This window comes from Rhipicephalus microplus, chromosome 7, assembly GCF_043290135.1.
Source record: "Rhipicephalus microplus isolate Deutch F79 chromosome 7, USDA_Rmic, whole genome shotgun sequence".
Lineage (NCBI taxonomy): Eukaryota > Metazoa > Arthropoda > Arachnida > Ixodida > Ixodidae > Rhipicephalus > Rhipicephalus microplus.
In genome coordinates this window covers 98,522,656-98,536,972 of record NC_134706.1, presented here as the reverse complement: position 1 = coordinate 98,536,972, position 14,317 = coordinate 98,522,656, and the positions used below count along the sequence as shown (strand labels likewise).

The 14,317-nt window shown below is 44.0% G+C and overlaps 1 protein-coding gene across 5 annotated transcripts in view; it reads left to right on the top strand.

Annotated features, from left to right (window-relative positions):
* Nucleotides 1-6,615, top strand: part of LOC142767569 (uncharacterized) — a 128,866-nt gene extending 122,251 nt beyond the window's left edge. For all 5 annotated transcript variants that reach the window (XR_012884998.1, XM_075869528.1, XM_075869524.1 and 2 more), the window contains one exon: nt 6,472-6,615. Coding sequence is in view for 2 of the 5 variants with exons in the window: in XM_075869528.1 (XP_075725643.1) it covers nt 6,472-6,558 (87 nt within the window). In the remaining 3 variants the exon portion in view is untranslated. The remainder of the gene's footprint in view (nt 1-6,471) is intronic.
* Nucleotides 6,616-14,317: the final 7,702 nt, after the last annotated feature.

Here is a 14,317-nt window from a genome sequence, read left to right as displayed (position 1 = left end):
GACACTGTTAAGCCTCGCGAAACAGGCCGGTTTCCTCAGGGAGCTGGCGCTGTCAACCCAATGGAATCCACCGAGTCGGCAGGCGACGCGCAAGACAATGCTGCTGATTCGAGGACAATGGCCGTACAAGACGATGATGATGAATCGCCAGCCACTACCGAGAGTGAAGAAGGCTGGCACACTATCTACTACGGACGTCGTCGAAATCCCGGACATGAATCAGTCAGAGACGATGATGGCGTCCATGGTGCTAACAACAAGGTAGAACCTGGTTTTCGGAACACGCAAGCCAAAATGCAGGAAAGACGGATGAGTCACATCGAAAAAGCGAGCAGAATGCCCTAGCTGCCAGCGGGAGACTACAAAATTGTCATCCGACCCAGAGGAGGCCTACGCGTAGCCGCACTCGGCCCAACCGATATAACCAGAGGCATACATGTAGCCGCGGCTACACCACCAGACGTCCGGCACTTCGACGTGATATGCCCCAACAAGACAGAGAACGTCATGATAGTGAGCACACCAGACCCCGATCGAGCTGACCAGTACAGAAAAATCAAGAAAATACTTATACGAGGCAAAAAATATGAAGTGGCAGCGTATGAAACAACGCCAGAAGATACAGTCAAGGGTATCATTAAAGGAATCACACTGGAAGAAACGCCCGGTAGACCTAGGGCGGCCCTTCTCACTGAAAGAAACCCCAGCATCATCACAGCGAAACGACTGGGGAATACTACAACGGTCATTGTGCTCTTCAGTGGATACAAGGTACCCTCCAGTGTGTGCTATGATAGATTAATACTACCGTGCACGCTATACCGTAAGCAAATTGACTACTGCAAGCAGTGCAACAGACTGGGACATAGAAGTGACGTAGAAGTGACGGACATAGAAGAACCCCCAAGATAAACTTTGTGCTGCTTGCGGCATTCACAACCCCAAAGACGACCACAGATGCGACGCTAGTTGTCAAATCTGTGGAAAAGACCACGTTACAGCCGATAAAAGCTGCATGGCCAGGTTCAACAAACCTTACGTTGTAAAACAGAGACAATGGGCCAGACTACGAGAACATCAAAGGCAAAGCTCATCTCCACCAAGAGGACGTCCACGAGAGCACTCGACATCGAGACCCGGAAAACGACAGCAAACAAGATCCCGCTCGGGTTCAAAGAACCGCAGCCCTGCAAGCTCCCACCCAAGTTCCAGGTCGGGATCGGCGTCTAAGGGACCAACAAACAAGATGATCTGGGCAGATAGAGTATGCGGCTTGCGACCGGAGGGACCTCAGGAGTTTAAAATTAATAATGGTAGCAACAACTACAACAGTCAAGAGTTGGAGCGGCTTAAAAATGAAAACAGGCGAATGAAAGAAATGATAGAACAAATGCAAGCTCAAATAGATTTCCTCACTAATGAATGCGAATGCGGCAAACCCAGAAGCCCTAATATAACTAATACTGTAATGCAGGAGGAAACACCCATAGCCGACGATCGCATGGAGAAAACTACCCCTCCGTTAAAACGATAGGCCAAAACACAGAAAACAACAGATCCCCCAAGTACTAAACAAGAAAGCATCTCGCAACAAACAAGGCTGGATAACATTGAGAAACAAGAAGACCAGCTATTAACCGCGTTCCAATCTATCCTGGAAACCACCACTAAGACGTCTGTTGATGTGACGGCACTACCAGCCAGGGTAGAAATGCTGAAACGAGAACGCAACGCAAAAACATCCGGAGACCTTCAGGGTGTAGTCACGAACGTTCACCAACAACTGTAAGCACCATATCCCCTGCAGGCAACTCCCACAAAACCACCAACCCCTCTCATCCACCATTTATTTATAATCACGCCTTCCACACAAATAACGAACAGCGATGGTGAGGCGTGGTAAAGGACAACTCCGCATATTGCAATGGAACTGTACAGGGCTCAGGGCTAAGATATAAATCATTCAGCAGTACATCCGACAAGATAACAAGCCAGATGGTATTTTACTTCAAGAAACGCATGGCCTTGCTACACTACCAGGAGACCAGTCAGTAAGTCGCGAGCGTGAAGAAGGAAATATAGCTTTCAATACACTAGTAAGGAGAGAGATTACGGTCAGAAACCATAATCTAGAATGTGGCTACAACCATATAATGACAGAACTTCTATCTAGGAAAACAAATGGAGCTGCACATTTATTCTTACCGTATATAGCAGTCCGTCAAAACACAGACAGCAATTCCACAATCTATTTAGGCAGGCCGTGATAGTAGCTGGCGACAGCCCGCTCATCATAGCAGGGCACTTCAACGCCGCACACGAGGCTTGGGGGTATGGTTACACCACCCCCAAAGGAACACGGTTATGGCAGAGCATACAAGATGAACAGCTTACTCTGATTACAGACCCGCATGCACACGCACGCATACGTACAAGCACCCAGCAAGACACAACACCAGATCTTACAATAACCAAGAATACCCCGGGGGCTACATGGCCCAACACATTTGATGATTTAGGAAGTAACCATCGCATACTCGAAACACACGTACCATTTACTGATAGCGACAGGAATACGACCATATGTAACACGAGACGTCTAGTTGACTGGGATAAATTTTGGGATATCAGAAAAACGATTCCCGAATATCCGGACGATATCCAGCAATAGTGCGAGAGCATAATAGACACCGTCAGGAAAGAAACACATGAAGTAGAAACAGATATCCCATTTGAGCGCATCGATAACAGATTATTCCACATGTGGTGAACTAAAGAAGCGTTACAACACAAATGGCGGAGGCAAAGACACAACAGAACAACCCGGAAAAAGATAGCACAGCTCAATAAAGACATTGAGTGTCACTGCAAGCAGCTGTGTGAGCAACAATGGGCGGAGATATGTAAGGACATGGGCACCCAAAATGGAACATCACAAACGTGGAAATTGTTAAGGTTTCTTTTAGATCCCACCAACACCAAAACTGAACAGAGGCACACTATCCGTCGTCTCACATGCAAATACGAAGGAAACAAGGAACAGCTAATGACAAATCTGCAAAACATCTACATGCCGAAATCGCCGCCACTACAACATAAAAACTATACTGGCGAAGCCGACCCCAACATGGACAAAAACTTTGAGGTAGCAGAGATTAGAGCAGTGCTCCACAAATAAATGTAAAATCAGCACCGGGGCCCGATGGAGTCGCCAACCGAGCATTACGTAACCCGGACAGTGAATCCGTAGAATTTTTAACTGGATATATAAACAAATTCTGCACAGAAGTGGAAATACCCGACGCGTGGAAAGAGGCTAGAACAATCCTTATACAAAAACCTGGAAAGCCAATCAACAAAGTAAATCTCCGGCCCATCTAATTAACGTCATGCGTAGCAAAAGTAATGGAACATGCATTTTTAAATAGAGCCAACAACTATCTTAAGGATGGTGAGTACTACCCACACACGATGATAGGCTTCCGTCGTAACCTAGCCACCCAAGACGCCACGCTACAGATTAAAGACCAAATCATAGACTACCCCACAAGATGTACATGAGCCATATTCGGTCTGGATCTCGAGAAAGCATTTGACAATGCAGCTCATGAAACAATTATCAGCCGCATATCGAGCTTAAACATGGGCGAGCGAGCTTATAATTACGTCAGAAACTTCTTGACCAACAGGAAAGCAAGGCTCAGCTTAGGAGGCCTTACATATGATCTTCAAGAACTGGGCTGCAGAGGCACTCCACAGGGCTCCGTAATATCGCCAACGCTCTTTAATCTAATCATGATTGGAATACCGAAAGAGTTAAATAAATTCCCGGGATTATATTACTCCATCTACGCGGATGACATCACAATATGGGTGAAAGATGGCAATGACGGCTACATAGAACAGAGACTCCAAGAAGCAATAGGAACAGTTGAGCGATACTTGGAAGGCACAGGACTTACATGCTCTCCGGAGAAATCAGAACTTCTTCTCTATAGGCCAGCAATTAGAGGCAGACCACGCAAGTAAGAGCAAAACAAGCGACAATATGAGGAAATGAGAATTCACACACTGGAAGGCACAGCTATACGGACAGTTCCAAAAATACGGGTACTGGGATTAGTCATCGAGGCTAACGGTGCCAACAGCGAGACTATACGCAGACTAAACACCAAAGTCAAGAAAGCGATGAGAATGATTCGCAGGGTTACGAATAAACACCGAGGTATGAAAGAAATCCACATATTTCGTCTAATTCAGGCCTTCGTCATAAGTCACATAACGTATGTAGAAGCATACCACAACTAGCAAAAAGCTGAAACTAACAAAATAAATGCACTCATCCGGAAGGTCTACAAACAAGCGATAGGAATACCTGAGTATGCTAGCACAGACCTTTTTCTTCAGCTAGGACTACACAATACGCTTGAAGAGATTGTAGAAGCTCAGCGGATAGCCCAGCTTGATGGGCTCAGTAAAACTAAAACGGGAAGAAATATAATGAGTAGATTAGGGATCATGTAGCATGTACAGCATGGTGTCAAAAATGACATCCCTAATACAATCAGAGCTAAGATCATTTCTAACCCGATACAAAAAAACATGAACCCCATCATCAACACGGACCGCAGAAAACACCGAGCAAAAGCACCGCTCAAAGCACACAGCAGGAACAGTAAATCTCTTTTTGTAGAAGCTAGCCCATACCCTGAATGAAAATCTCACACTGCTGTCGTGATCGACACGTCCGGCATTTGTATTAATGCGTGCTCTGTCATAACAAATTATATAGAGGAGGCTGAGGAGGTAGCCATATCCATGGCTTTCACCTCCAACAACCAATCATTCATACTGAGCGATTCGCAAGTAGCATTCAGAAATTTTACGCAAGGGCGGATTTCACAGCAAGCCCTCAGAATCCTCGTTAATAACCAAGAACTACACAAAGTAGATGAACCGAAATACCTCGTATGGTTCCCGGCGCACACAGAGACTGATACACCCAATCCTAACGAGCTGGCTCTTGAGTTGTCGCGAGAATTAACCCACCGCGCAACCCGACCACACCACTCGATGATCATCCCCGGCGCCGCCGACGTACCACACAAAGACCGATTTAAAAGCTACACAGAATACATTCAACACTACAGAGAAGCAAGGCGCGTCTTTCCCCCCCCCCCTCATCCCAGTCTAAACAGGCAAGAAGCATCGGAATACCGACAGCTTCAGACAACCTGCTACCCGAACCCTGTGCACCTCCACAGGAGCTACCCAAACTTATACCCGAACAATAAATGTATGCTATGTGTAAGAGAAAAGCCGTCTTACAAACATATATTATGGAAATACCCCAGCTTATCAACAAGTTCTCCTGAGGTCCTCCGGGAGCAGTGGCTACTTGTGCTGCTAAGCTCAGAGGTTCAAGACCAAAAATGGGCTATCCAGCAGGCGAGGGAGGCTGTACAGAGACAAGGTCTCCCGGTACCGCCTTGTGCGGTCTAGCCCGGACCACAAACATGCCGGATACGAAAATAAAGTTTATTCATCATCGTCAACCAAGCCCACCTATTAAAAATATATATAAGGTAAACAAAAGCCACATATGCTGACAATATTCCTTATATGTGGCCACAAATACCTTGCATGGTGCCATATATGGCATTTCCATAAACGTTACTTGACATACTGGACAACCACACTGCTTACACAAATATATATATATATATATATATATATATATATACAAAAAATAGAGCACGACGCACGTTGGTTTTGCATGGTATATTCTGATATATATATATATATATATATATATATATATATATATATATATATATATATATATGTATATGGAGAGAGAGAGAATTAAACCCCACATATCAATCAATCAATTGATGTATATGGCAAAGTTTAACCGTCAATAATGCCAAGGCAAGTGTAGACGAAGCTATAGGAAGGAATTGTAATGTAAATGTGAGTAAAGAAAAGTGGACGAAAAAATAACTTGCCTTGGCTAGGAATTGAACCTTCGGCCTTCTGTGGTAGCTTAGTTGGTAGAGTATCGAATGCGATAGTCGAAGGTCACAGATTCAGTTTCTGCCCACGGCAAGTTATCTTTTCATCCGCTTTTCTTTCTTCACAGTTGCATTAAAATTTGGTCTTATAGCTTCCGCTATTTTCTCCTTGATGTTATTGTCTGTTAGCTCTCTTCAATAATATAGTAAACACGGAAGAACGAGCTTTTACGTATACACTTCTTTCCAATGTGTGTGTGTGGGGGGAGGCGTCTGCGTGCATATTTATTTATTTATATATATCCAGCGCAAAAACCTATATGTGGTTTGTCTACGTTTAAATTACTTCTTTCTTATTCTTTGCTCACACATAGAACAGTGTTTACAGGCAATAATGAATATTTGTTTTGTTCTATTAGCTGATTATGTACTAACCTGATCGCAAACTGATTTTCAGGACTGCAGTACAAACCAATGCTACGAAAAGGGCTGTGAATGCCCTGCCGGTTTTCTACAGCTATTTGGAATCAAAAATTGCCGTTGAGAAAATTTCTAAATTGCCTGTAATATCTCAAAATAAACGTTGGTGAAAGAAAGCGTTGATTCGTTGTTATTCTTGCCAAAGTTCAACTATTGTGTAGACATGTTTGCGCACGAGCAAGTCGCTCTAAACTGCTTAGCTCGTGAATACAGCGAGCATGCAATACATAAAATATGCATGAATAGTAGAATCTCTAAAAAAATAAAACGAACGTATTATTAGGCAACCTCCTTGCTAAGAAAAAGACATTGAAAATGCAAATAGTAAACCCCTCATAATGTCTCTAGTCTTCACGGAGACGAATTATCACATGTGAGCAACATAACTGTTAGCACGAAAACGTATTTTAGGCACCGAATACCAGTACCTCCACAAAAAATGCGACAGTGAATGAAGACCATTTGCAAATTAGTAGCTGATGAGATTTTTTGAGTCATACGGGAAGCCAAACTTTCTGCTGAAAAATAAAAATGGGCGTTATTCATAAAAAAGTGGCATCTTTATTCCACACTCGTGCGAAATATTATCTGGAGTGGTTGTTAGAGGCTCTTGGTTGTTGTGGGTGCCCTCATTACCATCCCCATCGACAACTTGCTGAACGCATTTCAAGTAAGAGATAGCTAAGAGACTACCGACCCATGACAATACAGTGGTGTTTAGGGAAATACCGTTTGAATGTTCCCAGTTTTCGCTGCTGAAGCAAAGTTAGCATGAGTGTGAACTGTAAAAGTTTGCCGTAATTAACGAAAAACTTGCTGGCAAAATGTGATCAAGAACTTTTCTACTACTCAAAATTACATTTCAGCTGGTCGACGCGCTCAAACAACTGAACATGATATGAGCGTCTCTGTGCATTAAGAATCAGAAAGAAGGAAAACAACAGGAGAGAAGGCACTGAGGTAAACTAGGCACATACCGAGTTTGCTACCTTAGGCTGCGGGAATGGGATAGAGGAGTGTAAAGATAAAAGATGGAAAAGAAGGTAAATAGAAAACAAAATGGTCAGTCTACGGGCTGACGCGCACGTGCCGGTAGTACTATGCAAAAGTTAAAATCGTTCACATAGACCCATATTTCTCAGAAACGGAATACTGTATATGCTAACCTTGTATTTTACAAGCCAATTGTTAAATTACGAGTATGGTATTAGGCTAAAAAACGTACAACTTTAGATGACAGCAGTGAAGAAAGCATTCCACAAAAATGCCAGTGTCGTTGTTTAGTTCTTGAGAGCGAAACCTCATTAGTGAAACGTGCATGGCCAGGCAAGATTCACTTCAGAAAACCTAGACCACCACCCATGTCTCATCGCCGGGACCAAGAAGGCAGTGAACGTAACAGCGTTTCTGGATTGAGGAGACCTCCCACCTAGTGTAGAAGCGGGTTTGTACCACTACAGTGTTTCGTGATATAAACTACGTCGTAAGCAATTATCTATAGTTAGCAGATCTTTATAGTAAGCTAGTTTTCTACCAAAGAGCCACGCATCCATATAAACTGCACGAGCAAAACAAAGGCACCATCCCCGAAAACGACCCTGGGGTAATGCGGAGCATCGCGGTTTCTTTAGCGCGAGCAGTCGATTTTTTTTTTTCATTCAGAAAACTCGCTAACAGACGCTGCTGCCATCGTCTTTGCGCGACACCGCGGGGTGGAATGCCTAGAAGATAGTGAGAGGGAGCACTGGCTAGGAGACGCCTGCTGCGTCGGGGATGCGAGATATCGAGAGGAGAGTGTAGTAGAAAACAGAGAGAGGGAAGTGAACGTTCATGCCCAGTGGGGAGTGAGCGCGCGCGCCGAGTAGGAGTGAAGTGGCGGGATTAACGTGCAGCTTTTGTATATTGGGAAGGAGGAGAACCGTGCATGTGTACTGTGAGGCAGACTATGAACGTGTCACATATCTGCCAGCAAGAGATGCTAAGCATCTAAAAGTTGTTATGCCATGTTCTCCTGAGACCGGCAATGGGAAACATGTCCAATATATTTGGCTTTTCAACACAATGCACTATGGCTTACAAAGTGCTTCCCATTTCCTGAAAGGATTTTCTCGTCTGCTCTGTGGGACACTTCGTGCCATATAGGGAATATGGTAAATGTTGGTGTGTTTCCCTCTTCTCGTCATCATCATTATCATCATCAGCCTGACTACGTCCACTGCAGGACAAAGGCCTCTCCCATGTTCCGCCAGTTAACCCGGCCCTGTGCTTGCTGCTGCCAATTTATACCCGCAAACTTCTTAATCTCATCTGCCCACCTAACCTTCTGTCTCCCCATAACCCGCTTCCCTTCTCTGGGAATCCAGTTAGTTACCCTTAATGACCAGCGGTTATCTTGTCTACGCGCTACATGCCCGGCCCATGTCCATTTCCTCTTCTTTATTTCAACTATGATAACCTTAACCCCCGTTTGTCCCCTAATCCACTCTGCTCTCTTCTTGTCTCTTAAGGTTACACCTACAATTTTTCTTTCCATTGCTCGCTGCGTCGTCCTCAATTTAAGCTGAACCCTCTTTGTAAGTCTCCAGGTTTCTGCTCCGTAGCTAAGTACCGGCAAGATACAGCTGTTATATACCTTCCTCTTGAGGGATAGTGGCAATCCCTATCAACACTTGCATTGCAAATGAAAGAACACTTGCAATGCAAGATGTTAATTTTAAGTCACTGGCCTCAACTGCGCCCTACTTCTCAGGAGCACTCAAATTGCGGGAGGGGATCGAGCACGAACAACGGTCACAGCTTCCGTCTAATATGTAAACGAATTTATATTGATTGTTGGTTGTCTCAAATTGTCTCGAAGCATTTATTTTTGTTCGCAAGAGGTTCAAACTCACCAAACTTTATATTTGAGCAACAACCTTTGGTTGTTTTTTCGCGTACGTCAATTATTTTTTCAATGTTCAATATATTGGGCATTGAGTCCCATTGAGGACAAAAAGATGGCAGTACGCTAGCATGCTCTTTTTGCGCTCTAGAGGGAGTAATACGTTTTTGGCTGCAGTTTTAATTATTAAGTACAAGCTTCACGCCTTTTCTTTTGTAGGTAATAGGTCCTCTGTGAGTGATGCGGTGGCTGAGAAAATAATATTTGTACTCTTGATTTGGAAGAAGCAAATGAAAGAACACTTGCAATGCAAGATGTTAATTTTAAGTCACTGGCCTCAACTGCGCCCTACTTCCTGTTCTCCAAAAAGGTCCCCTTTGAGTCCCAATGCCCAATATAATAAACGACGTGCGGAGGCCAAGTAACCTCATACTTCAAAATACTATGTGATGCTTTTCACCTTCGCCCTGGAAACAACATGTTTTGAAAATTTAGGAAGAAACTGTGACCCTAAATTTACAATGGGTCTCAGGAAGATGTATTGGAAGGAGTCTGTTTAACGCATTTGTTACTACTTGATAAAAGCGTATTCTTGCGCAAGGCGTCAAAAACTAGAGAACACTTGATGAGGAGGGGTACGAATGAAAGGAAAACAATCCGGCATATCTCCGTAGTGAATGATGAGTGGGCGAAGACCCGGGTTTACATCGGGAAACCATGCAGTCGATAAGGCATATTCGCGAAGTGAATGAAGACAAAGGAGCTTCCCCCGTCGGTCCGCCCGTTCATCCATCTGTTCATCCGTCCGCCAATTCGTGCGTCTGTCTGGGCGTCAGTCTGTGCGACCACGCGTCCGTATTTCTGCCTGTCTGTGTGTTTGTCTGCCTGTCTGGCTGTCTGTCTGGCTGCCTGCCCATGCGTCTTTGTGTCTGTCTATGCGTCCGTATGTTGTTCCCACCAGCTTGTATAACACTAAAGCATCTGTCCACTACGCATTGAAGTGGAGCGAGGGCCACAGCGCTATTCAGTAAGCCCTACGAGTACTAGAGGTGGCTGTGATGACGACGGAATGTGAGCCTACACCTTAAAGAGATTCGCCAAGCCAAAGGCAAGTTAAGAGATTCGCGACCCCTCTTTGAGGCGTCGCCTCCATGGAAGTGATAACAGCGCATCACTGGCGCAAGTGAACAAAATCGAAGAAAGCTCTTTTCAGGCAATCGTTTTGTAAATCAAATGAACTTGACACAAGAAAACAAAAAAGTTCCTCGTAATTTTTATGCAAACTTAATACGATCCAAACAAAATGTTTAAAAAGCTGTCCGCGAAACAGGAGTTGCTTTGCTCGGGTGTTGACGACAGCAGCAGACGACCCGTTTGTGGAAGCATCAGCGGCATCAGCGTGTGCAGTCGCATCAAGCTGCAGCTGTTTGTGATGGCATCAAATTTTCTGCATGTTGCTGCACACAATGTGCAGCAGCTTCGGAAAGAAGGGCCCGAACCACTTCTTCGGAGTTCCTACAGACAACAGGTACGTTCATTGAGGTTATTTGGTATAAATGTCGCTGGCTAGTTTGGGAACGTCATTCAATACAAAGTCGTTACATAAATCGGTTAAAGATACATTTTATTGTTATCAACGATATTCATATGCGAGTTTTCTCGATCTATGTCTGCACAGTTGATGACAAACAAAATTCCAATAAGCATTTGCTTGCTAACGTAAGGAATCAGCTGCGGGATACTTTCGTCGGTCATTATATTCGCTACCGAACTCTTTACAATAAGCCTCGTGATAAAATAGGTGGGCATAACGACAGGCGTCAGAAGCTTAGGTAACCCGGGCATAGTTACAATATCAGCAAGAGCTTCGGCGTATCATTAGGTATGTCTATACCGAGGTCCCGACTCATCTGTCAGCTGCTAAGATATTACTGTAGGTGCACGCTGCATACTTTCAATACCAGAATGTGAGAAGCTTACTCTCTAATATCAATTATTGTTCAAAGTAATATTCATTTTTGATATTCTGCTTCATGTATACATATTAACTAATAGGAGCATAATCGAGCACCTTTTTGTACGCTTGGTATGGCTAGATATATTCATCATCATCATCATCATCAGCTTGACTACGTCCACAGGACAAAGGCCTCTCCCATGTTCCGCCAGTTAACACGGTCCTATGCTTGCTGCTGCTAATTTATACCCGCAAACTTCTTAATATCATCTGCCCACCTAACCTAGTGTCTCCCCCTATCCCGCTTTCCTTCTCTGGGAATCCAGTCAGTTACACCTAATGACCAGCGGTTATCCTGTCTACGCGCTACATGCCCGGCCCATGTCCATTTCCTCTTCTTTATTTCAACTATGATATCCTTAACCCCCGTTTGTCCCCTAATCCACTCCGCTCTCTTCTTGTCTCTTAAGGTTACACCTACCATTTTTCTTTCCATTGCTCGCTGCGTCGTTCTCAATTTAAGCTGAACCCTCTTTGTGAGTCTCCAGGTTTCTGCTCCGTAGCTAAGTACCGGCAAGATACAGCTGTTATATACCTTCCTCTTAAGGGATATTGGCAATCTAACTGTCATAATTTGAGAGTGCTTGCCGAATGTGCTCCACCCCATTCTTATTCTTCTAGTTACTTTAATCTCGTGGTTAGGCTCTGCGGTTATTACCTGCCCTAAGTAGACATAGTCTTTTACAATTTCAAATGCACTATTACCTATCTCGAAGCGCTGCTCCTTTCCGAGGTTGTTTTACATTACTTTCGTTTTCTACAGATTAATTTTAAGGCACGCCTTTTTTCTCCTTTTGTGTAACTCCGTAATCATGAGTTGCAATTCGTCCCCTAAGTTACTCAGCAATGCATTGTCATCGGCGAAGCGCAGGTTACAAAGGTATTCTCCACTAACTCTTATCCCTATCTGTTCCCATTCTAGGCTTCTGAAAACCTCCTGCAAGCACGCGGTAAATAGCAATGGGGAGATTGTGTCCCCCTGCCTTACACCCTTCTTGATTGGTATTCTGTTGCTTTCTTCATAAAGCACTGTGGCAGCAGTTAATGCCCTGTAGATTTCTTCCAGAATGTTTATATAGACTTCATCTACGCCCTGATTCCGCAGTGTCTGCATGACGGCTGATATTTCTACTGAACCAAACGCCTTCTCGTAATCTATGAAGGCTATGTATAGTGGTTGTTTATACTCTGAGCATTTCTCTACTACCTGATTGATAGTATAAATGTGGTCAATTGTTGAATAGCCTGTTCGAAATACTGCTTGTTCCTTTGGTTGATTGAATTCTAATGTTTTATTTACTCTGTTAGCAATTACCTTTGTAAATAAATTGTACACTACAGAGAGCAAGGTGATCGGCCTGTAATTCTTCAAGTCCTTGTCATCTCATTTCTTATGTATTAAGATGATGTTAGCGTTCTTCCAAGACTCTGGTACCCTTCCCGTCAGGAGACACCTCGTAAACAGGGTGGCTAGTTTTTCTAACACAATCTGTCCTCCATCTTTCAGCAGATCTGATGTTACCTGGTTCTAACCAGCAGCTTCGCCGCTTTGCATGCGCTCCAAAGCTTTTCTGACTTCTTCTATCATTACTGGTGGGGTATCATCTGGGTTACTGCTAGTTCTTATAGTATTAGGGTCGTGGCTGTCTGGGCTACTGTACAGATCTCTGTAAAACTCCTCTGCTAAATTAACTATCCTATCCATATTGGTAGTTATTTAGCCTTCTTTGTCTCTTAGTGCATACATCCGACTTTTGCCTATCCCAAGTTTCCTCTTCACTGCTTTGAAGCTTCCTCCGTTTTTCAGAGCGTGTTCAATTCTCTCCATGTTATATCTTCTTACATCGCATACTTTACGTCTAATAATCAACTTCGAAAGCTCTGCCAGTTCTATTTCGTCTGTTGTACTTGACACTTTCATGATTTGACGCTTCTTCATTTGGTTCTTCGTTTCCTGGGAAAGCTTGCCAGTGTCCTGTCTAACTACCCTGCCTCCAACTTCCACTGCACACTCCGTAATGATACTCGTCAGATTATCATTCATTGTATCTACGCTAAGGTTGGTTTCCTCACTAAGAGCCGAGTACCTGTTCTGCAGCGGCACTCTGAATTCCTGTACTTTCGCTCTCAGTGCTAGATCATTGATTGGTTCTTGCGTATCAGTTTCTGTCGTTCCTTCAAGTCTAGGCGAATTCGAGACCGTACCATTCTATGGTCACTGCATCGTACCTTGCCAACCACTTCCACATCCTGCACGATTCCTGGGTCTGCAGTCATTATAAAGTCTATTTTGTTCTTATTTTCGCCATTAGGGCTCCTACATGTCCACTTCCGGTTTTCTCGTTTTCGGTAGAAGGTATTGAAAATCCGCAAATTATTGCGTTCTGCGAATTCTACTTGTAGCTCTCCTCTGGCGTTTCTAGTGCCGATGCCATGATCTCCTACGGCCTGGTCTCCAGCCTGCTTCTTCCCTACCTTTGCATTAAAGTCGCCCAATACTATAGTATACTGTGTTTTTACCTTACTCATTGCCGATTCCACGTCTTCATAGAAGCTTTCAACTGAAGCGTCTTCATGGCTGGATGTAGGCGCGTAAGCCTGTACTACCTTCATCTTGTATCTTTTATTCAGTTTAATTACAATACCTACCACCCTTTCATTAATGGTATAATATTCTTCTATGTTGCCAGCTATGTTTCTGTGAATTAGGAACCCCACTCCAAGTTCTCTTCTGTCTGCCAAGCCCCGATAGCAAAGGACATGCCCATTCTGTAGCACCGTATAGGCCTCATCTGTCCTCCTAACCTCACTGAGCCCTATTATATCCCATTTAACACCCTCTAGCTCCTCGAATAGTACAGCTAGACTTCCCTCACTAGATAAGGTTCTAGCGTTAAACGTTGCGAAGTTCAGGTTCCAATGGCG